The 18569-nt window shown below is 39.6% G+C and overlaps 1 protein-coding gene across 3 annotated transcripts in view; it reads right to left on the reverse strand.

Annotated features, from left to right (window-relative positions):
• Positions 1-18569, reverse strand: part of Dennd1a (DENN domain containing 1A) — a 463593-nt gene that overhangs the window by 212422 nt on the left and 232602 nt on the right. For all 3 annotated transcript variants that reach the window (XM_090330613.1, XM_090330611.1, XM_090330612.1), the window contains exon 9: positions 6058-6168. In XM_090330613.1, coding sequence (XP_090186739.1) covers positions 6058-6168 — 111 coding nt within the window. The remainder of the gene's footprint in view (positions 1-6057; positions 6169-18569) is intronic.

Consider the following 18569-nt stretch of genomic DNA (forward strand, 5'->3'; position numbering starts at 1 on the left):
CTGGATAAGATAAAGTATTTTCCTTAGAATAATAAATACTTTTACCATCATGCACCTTGATACTCTGTTTTAGAAACTTCTTCCACTACCCTAAAATTTATAAAAATGACAATTAGAGCTGAGATACATGTGTCCCTGCAGCCAGTGGTCACTGCAGAGCCAAGCTTAGTGCAGCTGAAGTAGGGTGGACAGAAATTACACAAACAACAGGCTAACTAACAGCGATGAGAGAAATGGGGCTTTGGCTAACAGAGCAGTTTGCCTGTTAGAAACTCACACATTGGCCTTCTGTTTCCAGTGCCTAGAGTGGTGCAGAGCCCACAGACACAGCTTGTTAAATTTGAAATGAACAGCTTAGATGTGCACACAAAGACAACACCAGGCTGAGGCTCTGTCATTCAGACATGGTTGACAGAACCATACTACAGTATGAGGTAGCCAGAGGGACACTGGCCTGGGGCCAAGAAAAGTAGATCTGCAGCTCATCTTAAACAAGGTATTTCAACTTTCTGGGTGTTAATATTCTCATCTATAACAAAAGGAGAACAAAACATAGTAGCTGCAAGGCCTAATAAATATGACATATACACGTTTATATATACACTTATTTATATACATATACATATATTCATGTATTCATATGTTATACACACATATGTACAGATACATATGTATATATGATTGCATAGCACCTGACACAGACAGCTCAGAAAAGTTAACTTCAAAGAATTTTAACATGCCTGTAATCTTAGCTTCTTAAGAGGCAGAGATGAGAAATCCTAGATAGAACTACTGGCAGGGGGAGGAGGGGGGAACCAGAACAGTAGAGGGAAATAGATGTGTATGTGTAAGGGGGGGGTTGCCAAATGAAATATTGAGTGTGCAGTTCAATACAGGTGTATTTTGCTGATGCTATCAATACATTTTTGGTAATCCTAAAGTCACATAAGAATTTCTTTAGCGGCTACAAAATCAGCTCTCATTGTCTCATTGGTGCCCAGCTGCACCAATCACTCAACTACTCAACTATCCACCTGCTTTAGCTCAGTGTTTTCAGCTTTTGGTAAGAACTTACAGGGCCCAGGAATATGGCTTAGAGTGCTTGCCTAGCATTCATGAAGCCATGGATTCAATTCCTCAGTACACCTAGTTAGAAAAAACTGAAAGTGGTGCAGTGGCTCAATTGGGAGAGTTCTAACCTTGAAGAAGCTCAGGAACAGTGTCCAGGCACTGAGATCAAGCCAGAAAACGGGGAGGGGGGGGGGAAGAAGGACGGACTTACAAGTTCCCCAGTGAGACAGTTAATTTTAATGTCTCTGAGACAGTTCTGCTTGCTAGTGAAAAAAATAGCATCCAGTGAACATAACCTAGTGGTGAAGCCCTGTGAAGAGGTGCAGATTTATCAGTACACACCACTGCTGTCTCCTCTGCCTTCCCTAATACTGTGTCATAATAATCTATTTACACACAGTCTCCCCTACTGATCAGGATGTGACCTCAGGCAAACTTCACCACCACCTCTTAGGACCGGCTAGCTGCTTAGTAACTGGGCAATAACGTAGAACATGTAGGAATGCTGGGAGAACTACATGCTATCGTCTCTATAAAGGTCTCATCTCTGATCTACCTAGTATCCATGGAATTTTGGAGAAAGCAGTTATGAGTCAACTCAGCTACAAAAATAAGGAAGAAAAATGGGATCTTTGTGTTACAAAAAAAATCACAGTGCTGTATTTACATTAGAGAACAAGATTTAGCTAAGTCTTCCCTATTTATCATTTATAAAGGAAAACAATCAATATACATTAACTGAGCAAAAAGAACAAAACTTACATTTTTCTTATATAGAATATAGCAATGTTATTGACCAAGACACCCTGGAATGCATATTTTCTAACTGAATTAAATATTGCTGGGTTTATCTCTATTGACACACAGTCAATTTTATAGAAGATAGCAATCTGGAGTTTTCTGAAAGTTTGTAATTTTCAGGTGCTTGCTGGCTCTGAGAAGCATTAGCCTATATCTTATCAAATAAACGTGGAGGGGGGTGGGGGGGAGGGTAATGGGTACCAAGACATGTGAAAGGGTATCAATGTATGTGAATTAATGCACCTTCTGCCTGGCAAATATCATGTAACCCTTTTACTAATTACAATAAAAAATTAAAAAAAAAAACAAATAAACGTGGAAAAAAAAATGTGGTTTGTCAATGTATTCCAGGCCATGTCAGGCTCTGTCAAGACATCAGAATGCCCAAACTAAAACAGTCACTCCATTCTCCATTTCATCTAGAAGAAGAGGAAATATAAGGCAACAACAGGAAACCTTATAAATTCAGAATCCAGAAAGGTCAAAAGCCTTGAATAAAATTATCCAGCTACTCCATCCCCAGCAAAACTATCAAGATGATGATGACAAAAAGAATCTCATGTCCTCATAAGAAGTTTCTACTGGCAATTAGAAAATTCAGAGCTTGGTTCAGAATTAACCATTTGTAAAAGAACAGTAACAGCACAAACAACCCCCTTCCACCAAATTTTGTTTAAGTCAAAGAAATACACATTTATAATCTTATTCTTTTTTTTTGGCCAGTCCTGGGGCTTGAACTCAGGGCCTGAACACTGTCCTTGGGTTTTCTTAAGGCTAGTGCTCTACCATTTGAGCCATAGAACCATTTCCAACTTTTTCTACGTATGTGGTACTGAGGAATCGAACTCAGGTCTTCCTGCATGCTAGGTGAGCAATCTACCACTAGGCCAAACTCCTGGCCCCCATATTTATAATCTTAACAACAAACTAAATAGTGGCAAAGGCTTATACTGGAAAAACTGTTGTCCACTACATGATTATCAGTAATCACATTCAACACAGGACTTCTCTCCTTGTTTCTGAATAACTGCCTCATGGGTTTATTTTTAAACATTAAAATCTGATTTTCTGTTATGGTATTAAATGATTTCTAACAAACATATGCAGATATACAGGTTCTGCTGTGAGAGTTTTACAAGCATTAATCATTTCGGTTTTACTTAATATGGGATCATGAGTGACCCAAAGAACAAAAGCTGTTTTGGGGAAAGGACTGGAAAATGAGAGGAGAGGACTAGAGAAGAAATAGGTGATTCTCCTTAGGGATTTTATTCTAAAAGGGGAAATAAAAATGAAATGAAGGGGGTGTGGGCTCAAGAAATTTTGTTTAGTCTGTAAGTTTGGGAGCTACTATATCACACTGGTATCTCCATCTACTAGCAACCATGGAAATTTTCACTTTAATAGAAGTTATACTAGTGAACTTGCAATATCATTAGTCCTACATTCCTAGACTCATCTTAGTAATTATGAGATTTTTAAAGACCTTTGCTTACTATTCTAAGATTTTAAAGCCTCCAATAGTAGGTAATGCTGACTAGTAATTTTCCTTACTTGGACTATATCTTTGTGTGGCTGAATGTCAGTGTTATACAAGTGATGCAGGAAAAGAGGAGAGAGAGATGGGTATTTACCTAAGATTGAAATTATTTGTTCCTTCAGTTGACTGATAAATATATCTATAAAGTTATGGGGTTGACTGCTTGCTTTATCTAGACACATATATTAAAATGTTGACTCAAGTTCAATATATTACATGATACATTTAATTTTCCTATTTCTTCTTGAGCTAATTTTGATAACTTACATTATTCTGTTGGTTACATTTTAGTTTATAGATATGAGCATAAAGGTGATAACAATATTTTCTTACTACGTTTAAAATCTCTGCTGCATCTGTTCCTTAAATTCATTCCTTTATTTCATTTTAGTTTAGGGAAGGAGAAGAACTAACTTTGTATGTTTAATCTACTACATTTATATGAACAAAATTACACAGAAGGTACACTCTTCCTTCTCTATAGAGATAGAGAAAAATAACAATTCAATAAAGCTGGTGTAGTAAGAATAAAATGATGAAATACATTCCGTGAGTGGCACATATTAAGGGCTCAAAGCACCATTACAAGACATTTGATTCTACTGAGATGATTTTTGTTCTTATGAAGTTTTATAATTCAAAGCGGCAGTGACTAATTATGGGCTAGACTCTTGTAAATGTGCCCTCATTTCATTCAGCCTTTTAAAGAGGCAATGATAAATGTGTCTGGCATTATTTCCATTCTGAAACTCAGACTGGATCTTCATGGCCTAAGATTGTTAACTATACTAGTAAATTACATTAAATGAAATACAATGCAAAGCATGAATGTTGAGTATATTGTAAGTTGTCAGACTTTTGTCACCCACTGTGTGCTATGAGCCTTGAACATAGTAGACAATCAAAAATAATAAAATTATAATGAAAATTCTAAAGAAAATAGTCACACAATTTTCATTATCTGGTATCTTTTATTCATGGGTAAATACAACTGATTTTTACCATCTTTTTTTTTTTCTTTGTATGCCAGAATCTGGTCTTGGACGAAGGTCCTGAGTACTGTCCTTTGGCTTTATCATACAAAGCTAGTGCTTAAGCTGTGGCTTAAGCTTTCTGGCTTCTTAGTGGTTAGAGATAAGAATCCTATAGATTTTCCTGCCCAGGCTACTTTCAAACTGTATTCCTAAGATCTCAGCAGCTTGGGTAGCTAGGACTACAAGTGTGAGACCCCAGCACCAGTTGTTTCTAACGTCTTTAAGTAAGTTCAGTAAATTATTATTGGTCAAAACTAGATGAAATTATATTACTCTTCATTGTAAAGGAATATGAAATTTTCTAGAATGCTTGAGAGATTTTATAATAAAAAATTGAGAAAAACTATATTTGTCAAGTAAAAACTAAAAGGAATGTGAAAAAAGATAATTAAAATTATTATGCTATATAAAGAATCTTATAATTTACAAGAAAAATATCAAAACTCCTTTTTTTTTTTGTTTTGTCAGTCCTGGGCTTTTAGCTCAGGACCTGAGCACTGTCCTTGGACTTTCTCAAGGCTAGATCTCTACCACCTGAGCCTCAGCACCACTTTTGGCCTTTTCTATGTATGTGGTACCAAGGAATTGAACCCTGGTCTTTGTGCATGCTAGACAAGCACTCTACCTCTAGGCCAAACTCCTGGCCCCCAAAACTCTTTTTAATAAAAGCAAGAAGATATTAATAAGATACACAGAAAACAAACTCATGGAAAATATCTACTTCTACCAAAGAATTAAAGTGAGAAATGCAACTTTGTTTCTTTTATTATAAGAAAAATACACACAAGATTGAGACAAGGCTGAAGTAAAAGTGGTCTACTATACACAGTTGGCAACATTCACTGGAACATGCATAGGGTTGGGGAAGTGATCTAGCAATCTCTAAGTCAAGGTGCTGGTTAGGTTCTTAGACCTGGTGCTCCTACCCATTAGACTATCAGCTATATCAGCCAAATAAGCTAAAAGACAGTTGCTGTAGTATATCTACTAGAAATTAACTTGCAACAACCTAAAAACAATCAAGACAAGAAAAAAAATAATGATAATATATCCACATACTGAGATATGGTGTACACATAAAAAAAATAGGGCTGTGATGCAGACGGTAGAGTACCTGTGTACCAAGGGCAGGGCCTTGAATTCAATTCCCATTACACACACACACACACACACACACACACACACACACACACACACACACACACACACTCTCTCTCTCTCTCTTTCTCTCTCTCTCTCTCTCTCTCTCCCCCTCTCCTCTCCTTCCCTCCCCTCTTCCCTCTCTCCCTCCCTCATTCTTCCCCCCTCTCTTTCAAACACACACACACACACACACACACACACACTCAAAAGACAGTAATGAAAGCTCAGATTGAAAGAAGTATAGTGCTCATAACACATAATCAAAAGAAAAACTATAATTGATTGTGAGACTATAAAAATAAGTGAAATGTGCTTTAACACTGTAAAGCAGCATGAATAATGAATGAAAGTGATATATTGCCTTATGAGGGGAATGTGGCTAATTCATTTTCCTGAAGTTTCTTTAATCTTTTGGCTAAGTCCTTCTATTAGACTATCACTGAGTGCCTGTGTGCAGATTGCACTCACCGTGCTCAGCTTGCTGCAGGCAAGGAGGATCCGGCGCTCATACAGCATGCTGGCATACAGATGTAGCATGTTGTTGACATCCACGGCCACAAAATATTCCGTCAGATTTCTCTAAGAAAAAGAAGAAGGCAAGGTTTGTGGCTGCTTTTGTTTGCTCCTATTACAAACAGTACCTACTAACATCATGCACACACCAAAACCCCCAGAAAATAAGAAGGCATACATTCTTCTTCCTTTGTCCTATTCTAAGTGGGAGACCAAATCACACTCATGTATAAAGTCATGAAATTTTTGCAAACTTGGAAGCCAACTTGAAGATGAGCAGCAGCCAGAGCAAATGCACTTTTGTGTAGTGATTATAATTTACAACACAAGGTCACATACAACACCCTGTCTGTTTTTCATGTGATTCTGAAATGTGAGAGAAGCAGGAATTTTACAGTCTCACAAATGAGGAAACCAAGGTGCGGGGAGATTTGCCAAGATCAAATGGTCTAATAAGCAAAGAAGACAGGACTGCTGCTCAGATCTTCCAGCCTGAGGCCCTAGTACTTTCCCAAGGTACTATTGCCATGTGTCTAAGCAAAAGAAATCACCCACGGACCAAGTGTTCTCCAGATAGGACCCATTTCTATGCAGCAGATTCCAGCCTCCAAACCCAGGCATTCCCCTATCCTAGCCATATTGCCAGTGTCCCCTCATTTTTCATAGCCTACAGTCTCCAAAATGGCTCACCCACAATGAGAGCTACTTTAGAATTACAACTTCCAATATTTTTCACTCAAAAAGAAAAATTGGAGACAAATAGCAACCAGTTGTGACAAAGCACTGCTTTTGTCTGTGGCCTGATGTTCATTTTTTCAACAGATTGGTATTCCTTAAATTTCAGTAAGAAAGTGAATGTGTTTGGTTTCTACAATCCCTTCTTTAACCACCTGACTTTAATAATACACATGAATATGCTAATTTCTTCAATGTTGCAGGTTTTCAATGCCTCACAATAAAATCCTCTGCAAATGAAAGAGGCTGGGGGCTGAAACACTATTGCCAGGGGTTATAGTTTATAATGACTGAAGATCTATAATCCATAATTTGAAGTCAGGTAGATTTTACAAGCAAAATAATGTAAAGTGCTTTTCAACAATATTATGGGTTGTGAGTTAAGAATGAGCACTTACCTTATGATTTATGATTGTTTGACTAGAGTACCAGGTTAACCAACAATCTTTATAAATAAAGACCATATGAATTGGGAGCTTCATATACTAACTACCGTATCAAGTGCCAGGTACTGCACCAGGCATTCCCTATAACCTCATGCAATCATCACAAAAATCTAGTACACATTATTCTTTCTAATACAGACAGAGATATGGGAGACACTCAGTAACTTCAAGAGTCAGATTTTACTTTAAAGCCTATATACTTTCCTTAAGCCTGTCCTTCTTAAAATACTTTCCAATATCTATATGTAGAAGGCTTTGCAGAGATTTCTCTTAATATTGAAACCACTTGGTGGACACAGTATTACTCTCCCACAGAGAAGTGATATTTGATAAAGGTGAGTTAAGTGGCTAGTACACAAGTTTGTGTTATGTTTTGTAATGTCTTCTAAACTACAGGCAAAGTTAATAATCAGAAGAAAGTACTAAGTGTAGGGAAAAAGAAGATTAAGATTGCTTTTAAAAATTACTAACCCCCATTTACTGAGCAGTCCTATGGACCATGCAATAGACATTTGACCTGTGTTCTTTCTCATCTTTCAAGCAACCATAAAATAGGCATTATCTGTCTACCCTTTGCATAGGGAAACTGAGGCTCAAGAAGACTTAGTAATCTAAGATTATTCAGCTAGAAAGGGTAGAGGTTAGGCTTTAAAACCAGTTTTCCTGAATCTACAACTCAAATGTTAACATCAACAAACCTCTTTAACAAACACAGTGGCAAAATGGAACATATACCAATGGCAGTCAGAATTAGGCAAGAAAGCCAAGCTCATGCCTGTAATCCTAGCTACATAGGAGGCTGAGATCTGAGGATCCAGGTTTAAAGTCAGCCTGGGCACTAAAGACCATAAGACTCTTATTTCCAATTAACCACTAGAAAATCAGAAGTGGTACTTGGCTCAAGGGGTAGGGTAGTAGCCTTGAGCTGAAGAGTTCAGGGACAGCATCCAGGCCCAGGGATAGGATGGTACCTTTGAGCTCAAGAGCTCAAGGACAGCACCCAGGCCCAGAGTTCAAACCCCAAGACCCACAAAACAACAAAAAAAAAAACCCAGAATTAGGCAAGAAGCCCCTGTCCTGCCTGTGCACAGAGAGCACTGAGCTAATGTCAGGGTAGGATTTATGCTGGAGACAGTGACATGGCAGAGCTTTTCTCACCAACAAAAATATAAGACCCTCAGCTGAGCATTTCAGCAAAAGCTTAACTGCTGATGAATTACATGAATTTTTCTTTTAAGAGAAGATGGAAGTAAAAAGAAAATAGAAATGAGGAGCTTAAAGAAGGCCAGAAAGCCCATTAGCACTTTTGACAGATCCAAAGATAACTCTGAAGCCACCAAAACGTGGCCTCAAGAGTCTGCCAAGAAGTTTCACGCTGGGTAGAAATATGTTACACAGCTTGTCGTCCAAATAGGGAGACACAGCGTCAGAGACAAATCCTGTGCCTTATTTTGGTGGGAGGAAAAAAAAAAAAAACCACAAGGATAGTTTTGTGGATGGCAAAGGGAACATTTTCCAAATAACACCACCACTTAACTGAGGTAGGCCCCCATTCTCTGTCAGGGACTCAGGTGTCTCTTCCAGAAATTCTACACAGGTATGTTAAAAATATGTAACATTTAGCCAAATTCTTTCTAAACTGTCATGTACTTTTTTTGGTATTTCTCATCCCATCTGTGCTGATTACCAAGATATTTGTGTCTAAACAGAAGCTGTCTTTCTTTCTTATCTGCTTCCTCCCTGCTTCTTTCCTTCTGGGATGCCACCCGCCGGAGCGGATGGGACTGCCAGCAGACCCTGCTTCAGAACCTCACTCAGCCAGCCTTGGGAACACTTGCAGGGCAGGGGGGTCCTGAAGCACTTGAAGTTCCTGTCAAGCTTGGCTCCAGAGAAAGCCCCTTGGAGACTGGGATCTCCTCCTGCTGCTGTAAAGAATTCAGTAGCTGGAGCCCTGCCTTTTCAGACTTGCCTTGCCCTATTCCACTCCCTGGGCTGTTTCTTCCTCCAATGCTTGTCTTTGCCCCTCAACTACTTGTCAAAACCCAGCCCCAGTGACACCTCCTCCTGGAAGGCTTCCTGGCCTCTGCATTTGCCAATCTCTCCTTGGTGTTTCCATGGCAATTTGTCCCTATCTTACAATAATTCCATTTTAAGTATGTTTTTCCAGTAGGCTACGTCCCTTTGCTAAAATTACATATCCCATCATCTAGTAGTTGATGAAATAATGAATCAGTGAGTGGAGGAAGCAACCAAGTGAAGACTAGGGGCATAGTAGAAACACAGCCTGGTAGAGAGACAATATAGTGTCCCAGGAGGAACATGGAATTTGACTTTAGAAAACCAGGCTCTGAGTCTGATAAAATAATCAAGTACTTGATAATGGTGAAGAACACACACACAAATAAGTGGCCCGGGGGCTGTCCAGAGTCAAGTGAACTAGCTGGGTTGAGGGCAGAGGGTAAGAAGGGGCTTGTCAATGTATCTATGGCTACTGATGAGAAATGTAAACAAACTGGTGGGCTGTTAATCAGGGAATGGGCAAGGGGAGTACCCATAGAAGCAAGTGGCCAATTCAGAAGCAGGTCCATCAGATTTCTCCAGTAAATAACATCAGAGTCCAAGAAAAGAGTTTCTTCCATGGCAAACAGTCCTTGGTCAATAGTGTATCCAGGTCAGGTATAGTGGCTCATGTCTTTAACTTCAGCTACTTGGGAGGAAAAATATGGAAAGGATCACAGATTGAAGAAAAGACTAGACTGGACCAAAAGTGAAATATTATCTCAAAGAACAAGCTGGGAGCTGGTGGCTCAGACCTATAATCCTAGTTACTCAGGGATGTTGAGATTGAGGATCGCAGTTTGAAGCCAGACTATGCAAGAAAGTCCAAGACTCTAATTTTAGTCACCAAAAAGCTGAAAGTGGAGCTGTGGCTCATGACAAAATGCTAGCCTTGAGTGAAAAAGCTAAGGGACAGTGCCTAGGTTCTGAGTTCAAGTCCCAGTGTTAGCACAAAAACAAAAAAGCTAAGCTAAGTCTGGCCAGGCAGGGCTGGGCCTTTGGTTTACCTGTAGCTATGGGAGAAGGAAAGGGTAGGAACATCAAATTCCAAGCTGGACCAGGTAAAAATAACATAAGCCCGGCCAGGCACTGGTGGCTCCTTTGTAATCCTAGCTACTCAGGAGGCTGAGATCTAAGGATCACAATTCAAAGCCAGCCCAGGCATGGAAGTCCGTGAGTCCTATCTCCAGTTAACCCCTAGAAAAATGAGAAGTGGAAGTAATGCTGTGGCTTAAAGGACTACCAAGCCTTGAGCTAAAGAGCTCAAGGACAGTGCCCAGGCCCAAAGTTCAAGCCCCAGACCAACAAAAACAACATAAGCCCTTATAAAAAACAATAATAGCTATCAAAAGCAAAAACGGCTAGAGGAATACTTCAATTGGCAGACTGCAAGCTCAAGGCCATGAGTTCAAAATCTAGTACAACCAATAAATAAAATAAAAAAGGATACATATTTGAGTTTATAAGTGAAACAAAGCATGCCATGCTCTCCTGGCACTTTCCCTTAGTGGGCTTGACCTCCAATTTCGGTCTCATATAACAGGACAAGCAACACACACAGACACACACACACTCAATTTCTCTTGTATGCCTAGCACTATTCTGGGACCTGAGACTACAAAATAAAGTCCAGAGCTTCATGGAGGGTGGGAGAAACAGGAGAAGTGTAGAAGAACTATCAGACCCAAAAAGTCAGTGTGCAAAGCACACTGGTTAAGGCTACCTCCAGGGATGGCAGAGAGAAGCAGGTTCATTTTGCTCTGAACTGATGCATGGTGGTGAAGGCATATTCTACACAGAGAAAGAGGTAGAGACAGGGAGGTGAGAGGAGATAAGAGCAGGTAAATGGAGGAAAAGGCAGAGGGAACTGAAGGCAGCAAGGATTCCTCCTCCCTCTTAGGGAGCCTAGACTCCTGCTACCTCCTGCCAGTAAAAGGGAGCTACTAAAGGAGCAAGACATGATCATATTTGTGTTTCAGAAAGGCCCTTCTGCAGCTCTATGGAGGATGGATAGGAGCCAGCAAGCGGGAGGTAGGGCAATCAATTAATGGGCTACTGCCATATTACAGCAAAGAAAAGAATGTAAGTGAATAAACAATTCAGAGAAAATCTGTAAATTAGAAGTATAGGACTTGACAATGAATTAGACTTGGATAGGGGAGGAAAAAAATATCAGTGACCTCCTGACTCGAAAGTTACTGTGCACCACACATGTCTACTTGCCTGCAGTTTTTCAGAGAAAATCCATTACAGTTCAGTAACAGATAAAGAACGAATGTCCTGTCAGACATGCTGTGGCTGGCGGCCTAGTTCCCCATCTAGTGTCCTGGTCTATCACAATGCCACAGAGTAAAACCTCAAGAAACACTCCCTTCAGGCCCTGCTAATTACTTCTCTGTGTAATTTACCTGCTCGGAAAGGAACCCTTGGCTCAGAGGACTGTTTCCCACGTTCTGCACTCACAAAGTCTTGCTTTTCTTAGTGGCAGGCCTAAAAGACATTCCTTTCCCCCTGAAATTCATTATATTCCCTTCCCTTCCCTTCCTTTCCCTTCCCTCCCTCCCCATGGTGTGTGTATATGTGTGTGCACATGCACATGCGTGTGTATGTGTCTGTGTTATGTGTGTAGGACTGAACAGGAGAGATACAAAACTGACTACTACATGGACTCAAATCCCTAGAGGTCCCTGGATAGAATAGCCTGCAAGGTGAGTTTCAGAACAGTACAACTATACAAAGCTGCACAGAACTTAAGTTTCCTTTTTTATCTCTACAAAAAAAGGTTGAAGGTCTCTTCTAACATGGACCCTTCTGTGGTTCCCAATGTGGCAACAGCACCTGGCAAAACCACAGCCTCCTCCCCTCACCCCTGAGAGTCCTCCTAATAGCTGCTCTTGCCTGGCCTCTCCTGCTGTTCCTGCACCATCTAGGTGGCTAGGGACTCTGGGCTCACTGTGATCCATGCCTGAGGTTATGAAGCAGGTGGGGGTGGGGTGAGGGGGCTGGAAAGGGTGGGGGCTGGGAGGGGATATAGTGCAGCTTAGAGGGAAAGCGACTTAGGTTCAATACCTAAGGGACAAGAGATAATCCTCAAACCAAAGAACTGACTCTAAGCTGGGTACTCCTTGGAGCCTTGGAAGCAGATGCTAGTCCGCCCCACTGTCTGTCATTTTATTAGTGTTTGTGACTCTTCACTTCATCCATGGCACAGGGGATAAAGACTTACTGGAAGAGTCTTCTGAGGCAGAGGCTTGGTTTTGTCAAGGGTGTCACCTCCTGAAATACTCCTGTCCAAATTATTTTTACCATTGTATAATTTTTTTTTTCTTAAAGACATGGTCTGTCCAGTCTGGTCTCAAACTTCTATATTCAAGAATCCTCCTGTCTCAGATTCCTAAGTAGCTAGGACTAGAAGCATGCTCTGTTACAACAGCCTTCATAGTATAAAAAAGTTTTAAATCATCAAGTGATTCTTTAAATGAAGAATTTAAGTGATCTTAGTAGTGTGGGATTCTTAAAAGGGAATTATAAATTTGGATTCTAAAATAATCAGATGAGAAAGAATCCCCACAAATTCACCAGGGCAATCTAATCAGAAAAGAATATTAAAGGAAGAAAAGCTAACTGGGTACGGGTGGTCATACCTGTAAGCTTTTCTATGCAGGTTGAGATATGAGGACAGAGGTTCAAAGCCAGACAGGCACCAAAGTCCATTAGACTTTTATCTTCAATTAACCTCTAGGAAATCAGAAGTGGAGCCATGGCTCAAGTGGTCAAGCAGTAGCCTTGAGCTCAAGAGCTTAGGGACAAAGCCCAGACTGACAGTTCAAGCCCCATGACTGACAAAAAAAAAAAAAAAAGAAAGAAAAGAAAAGAAAAAGGAAAGAAAGCAGAGTTACTCAAAGGTCAGCTTTTATCCTCTGTGTGAATGGAAAAACCATTAGAATAAACAATTACCTGACAACTCTTAAGAGTAACAATGAACTCCACTATTATCTTAGCACTTTGTTTATTTTTTTTAAAGTCATGATGACTTCATAAATCTTTTCTATATCACACAGCATCCTTTGACAAAGTGGAGTCTGGGCAGTGTCACATGTTACTGTCCATTCTGAATGCTTTCCTCAAGTCATTAACCACTTGGATGACACCGACAAGATAATTAAGACAGGTTTGTTTAATATTCCAAATGAAGGCTGATACAATAATCCATTAGTCAAAAGTAATCTTCAAAACCTGGACTCCAGCAAAATAAAAATCCCTTATACAGCTGGTTTACAATGTAATTATGAATACATATCTTTTCATGATCTGTGACTTTTTTCAATGCAAGTCAATTGCTTAAAATTTATAAAGACTTATGCTCATTTAATTATTGGCTGTATAAAATTCACTCCTACGTGTGTTATCTTGATAGACAGAGAAAACCCTGATGAGCAATTACATAGTGAGTTTTTCAGTGAAAAAAAAAGTAAAGTCTTTTACAAAGAAATTGCAGCAATGAATTAGCTTCAACAAAGAATTAATTTTCCACCTTCATTAACATCTTGTAGATAAATCAGCCCAAAAGACAGTGGGAAGGAACCCTTCCTTTTTCAGTCCATTCTATTCATTCATTCACACCATACACTAAACAGCTGCACTGTTCTAGGTACTGTTACTTATGGAAATGTACTAATGGAAAAAATATCAATTCCTACCCAAAGGAAGGGAAGGTGATATGCACCAAATATTGACAGAAGGGATGAAACATATAGTAAATGACTTCTTAGGTGGGTACAATAGAATCAGAGACACAGTACTTAGATGTGCCTTCATATATGGGTCAGACTGTCTAAGTGTGAATCCTAGTTTTAGCATTTAATGGTTACACATGTTACTCCACGTCTGTCAGTTTTCCTTGCTCTTCAGAACAGGGCTAATAACAGCCATACCTTAGCCTATTACAAAGAAATGATAATGCCTGATCTCTGCTGAGTATTCAAAAGATACTAGAACTTTTTTTATTTTTACATTAGCCATTCTCTAATACTGTTCAGAAGAACATTCTCTAGTTCCAGAATATCAAGTTCCAGGTCTCAAAGTCCACGCAACCTTTCAACTGCTTGTTCTCTTTCAGTGTGTCCCATAGTAGGAAATAATTGATAAATGATTACAGAACACCTCCTGTATTTCAGGGACTGGAGCTCTACACTTCAATTGCTTGTACTAGAGTTCCAGGCTTCAGAAACAAAGGTGTCACTGGGGCCTATAAAGAGCTTTTTGTGGCTCCATGAAAGGGAAAGTACTGATTTCCTCAGTGAAGAACGTTAGTCAACATCTAGAAAAGTTAAGTACTAGAAGTCCTGGTCCCTAGTCCGTAGGTCACAATCAGATCTCAAGAGAAGGTTAGGATTAGAATTTTCTGAAAAAAAAAAAAAAAAAAAAAAAAAAAAAGCCAAGGACTACCAATAACGACACCCCTGTGGCACCTCATGTTGGCCTTGCAACTTTATATCTTCATTTGGTCTTCACATTTTCCTTCATTCGATAAGGCCCTAGCCTGGTAAAACTCAATGTGGATGTCTCCAAAACTCATGTTCTTCCCATGATAGCAGGCTATATCATATTAACAACCCCATGGCTATTGCTTGTTTCAATTTGCAATGCAGCAATTTAGTCATTTTAAATTAATCCTTGAAAAAAAATCACAAGAGATTAAAATGCAAATTTTAACATGGCTAGAGCTCAACAGCAATTCTGTGTCAAAAATCACACAAATTGGTCTTACAAAAATGTAGACTGTCCTTAGAGGAAAAGCTTTCTTGCTTCATTTCGCCTTTCGGATATTAGTTTTTTCATGACTATCACGGTTCTGCTGTAGGGGTGCGGGAAGGTACAATGGAATCAAAACCTTCTGAATTGAGGGTTGCTAACACTGCTGATGAGCAGCTCTTGGCTTGGTACCTCTAGTCTGTGAACTCTTGGTTCCGTGTATGTAAAATGAGGCATATGTCTACCTCTTGCAGAGGAGCTGTGAGGATTAAAAGGAAATGAGTATGTAAGGAGTCTGGCAGATTGGTATTCTGCTTAGAAACAAACAAGGCCAGCCTTTTCCTAGTTCGCAAAGGAGGATTTAGGGAACAATAGGTCATAGACAGGGAATTGGTCCATTAGTGGCAGAACCAGCAGAAGGTATGTAAATTTTTTAAATGATGGAGGCAGAGGGAGGAGGCATAAAATGCTCACAGGAATTGGAGATAGGGCTGTAAAGGAAGGCAGTTTCAAAATACTTTCGATATTAACTGTGGTATTGAAAATTATTGGAACAAAGTCTTGTGGCATTTTCAGCCTACAAAAGTTAAAAAGATGAGCCTAACCCAGACAATTACTGTTATTATAACACAATTCATTACAGAAGGACATGAAAAGCAATTCAAAATGTTTATTGATAGGGATTGTGTAGTTTAAACATAGTAAAATGTGATGGATTAAACATATATTTTTTTTCCTCAGATATCACCCTCCCAGAAAAAAGCCACAGGGAAATAATTTTAAAAATCACAGGCCCCAAAGAACAAGAAACGAAACTATTAATAATGAAAGAGAAATAATTTTTCAGAAGCCAAATAGCAGATGTTACTCAAGAAGTGGCTCTCAACCTGGGGCTTTGCCCCTCAGGGGACATTTGGCAATATCCAGAGACATTTCTGGTTGTTATAGCTGGAGGAGGGTGTGCTATCACTATATAGTGATTAGAACAATCAGCCAGCCTTGCACAAGGGAAGATTACCCTGTACAAGCTGACCATAGTACTAGACTGAAAAGTTAGAAACTAATGTGGTAGTGGGCTGGATAGGATAGTCAGCACCAAGCTGTACTATACTGTACTGACAGAAATAACTCCAAAACAGCCCAAAAAGTGGGAACCTCTACAGGCAAAGGGAAGAGAGCCTAAGGAAACAGGAACAATCTGATGCTGATGAAGAGTCTCCTCCCCAGTCTATTTAACTAGTCAGCTAACCTCTTGCAGTCTCCTGGAAGAGTGTTTACAATTTGAAGCACTGATCAGAAAGGCCTGGGGACATCAGATAGTGCTGAGGATACAGGAAAAAGTATTAAACAAAAAATGGAATTAGCTGGGTGCTTGTGGCTCAGGTTCACACCTATAATCCTAGTTACTCTTGAGGCTGAAATCTAAGGACTGCGGTTCAAAGTTGGCCTGGCACAGAAGTTCATGAGACTCTTTTCTCCAATTAACCACCAGGAAATCGAAAGTGATGCTGTGGCTCATGTAGCAGACCATTAACCTTGAGCTGAAGAGGTCAGGGACAGTGCCCAGACCTAGACTTCAAGTTCCATGACTGACAAAAAAATAAAAAATTAAAAAAGGAATTAAATGAAGATAACCAAATGTTAATACCTCATAATCTACCACTCCCACTCCACTAAGCTCAGAACACTGTTAATAAGACATTTGTTCCCCAGGCATGGGAAAACTGACTAGTCAAAAGGAAAAGTTTCTGACAGTGATGTAAGAGCCTCTTGACTCCAAAAAGCAACATCAATTCTAAGGGTTTAGAAATTGTGATCCCATCTTTTTTGATAAAACCTACAAGGAACCAACGTCTTTCATGAACATACAACTCCAGATAGGCTGTTTAGTATCTCACTCTAAAGTGCAACTAGGCAGCCATTTGAGAATAGGTTCTTAAAAAGAGGCATAGTAGACAAGTAAATATGATCTAGGAATGGTGAATAAGAAGAGAGTGTAGAATAGGAGGCCAAGAACAAGAATTAGAACATGTTCCATGCCATCCCTGGCAGGAAAGCTTGTTAGACCACTTTCTCTACCTACAGTTGGGTGCAGTGGCACATAACTATTATCCCAAGCTACATGCAAGGAAGACTAAGACTGGGAAGAGAGGAAAGCTGAGATCAGGAAGATCTAAGTACTAGGCAAGCCCAGCCATCTCCATGGAGGGAAGGAATGCTGTTGAGTTGGCAATGTAAAGCCTAAGCGGGTGGACTACATGCAGCTTAGAGGGACACCAGGTAGGAGGCATGACCCTATCCTAAAAATAGCCAGTGAAAAACAGGGTTGAAGGCATTGCTCAGTAGTATCCTGCTTGCCTAGCAAGTGTGAAGCTCTTAGTTCAACCGCTAGTATCCCCACCAAAAAAGAAAACAAAAAAAAAAGGCAACAAAACCCAGGAGCCATGTACAGTGAAATGCACCTGTAATCCCAGCTACTCAGAAGGCTGATGAGGACAGATAACTGAACCTATTGGGTTAAGACCAGTCTGGCTTTGCCCCCAGTGGTTCACATCTATAATCAATCCTATTCAGCAGGCTGAGATCTGAGGATCAAGGTTCAAAGCCAGCTCAGGCACTAAAGTCAGGGAGACTCTTATCTCCAATTAACCACCAGAAAACCAGAAGTGGCTCAAAGGGTAGGATGGCAGCCTTGAGCTGAAGAGCTCAGGGACAATGCCCAGGCACATAGTTCAGTTCAAGCCCTAAGGCTCACAAAAAACAAAAAACAAACAAACAAACAAAAAACGAAAGAAAGAAAGAAAGAAAGAAAGAAAGAAAGAAAGAAAAGAAAAGAAAAGAAAAGAAAAGAAAAACAGTCTGGGTAAAACAGCTAATTAAAGCTTTAAGGAAGAGGGCAGAGGGGAGAAAAAAGAAGGAAGGAAGGGAGAGAGAGGGAAAGAGGGAACAGAAGAGAAGATAAGGGAAGGGAAGAAAAAAGAAGAAAAAAGGAGGAATGAAAAGAAGGAGAAAAAGAGTTAGGGAGGGAAAGGAGGGAGAAAAGACAAAGGGAAAGAGTAAAAAGAGAAAAGAAGAAATTCTCAAAAAAGGAGAAAGAATAGAGAAAGAAGAAAAAAATGGAGAAATAAGGAAGGATAGAAAGACAAAGAAAAATACATTGCAGGAAGAATAACAACTTTTTAAATCTAGGAATAATGATTTCATATATGAGGAAAACTATTAACAAGCTGGTTGCCAAACTAAGAAATTCAAAAGGATGAAAAGATTTGTTGACTGAAATAGATATGAGTATAAAAAAGACACATAGGAAATAGAAAAGGAAAAAAAGGAAAATTAGGGCATCACCATTACATTTTATCACAGAATAGAATTTTTAAAAAGGTTTTCAAAGAAATAACATGAAAAAAACTGTAAGCTATAAAGCATGTGAGTTTCTAAATGAAATGTGTCCAGCAGAGTGGATGAAGGTGAACT

This window comes from Megascapheus bottae, chromosome 3 (assembly GCF_031878675.1).
Source record: "Megascapheus bottae isolate mThoBot1 chromosome 3, mThoBot2.hap1, whole genome shotgun sequence".
Classification (NCBI taxonomy): Eukaryota; Metazoa; Chordata; class Mammalia; order Rodentia; family Geomyidae; genus Megascapheus; species Megascapheus bottae.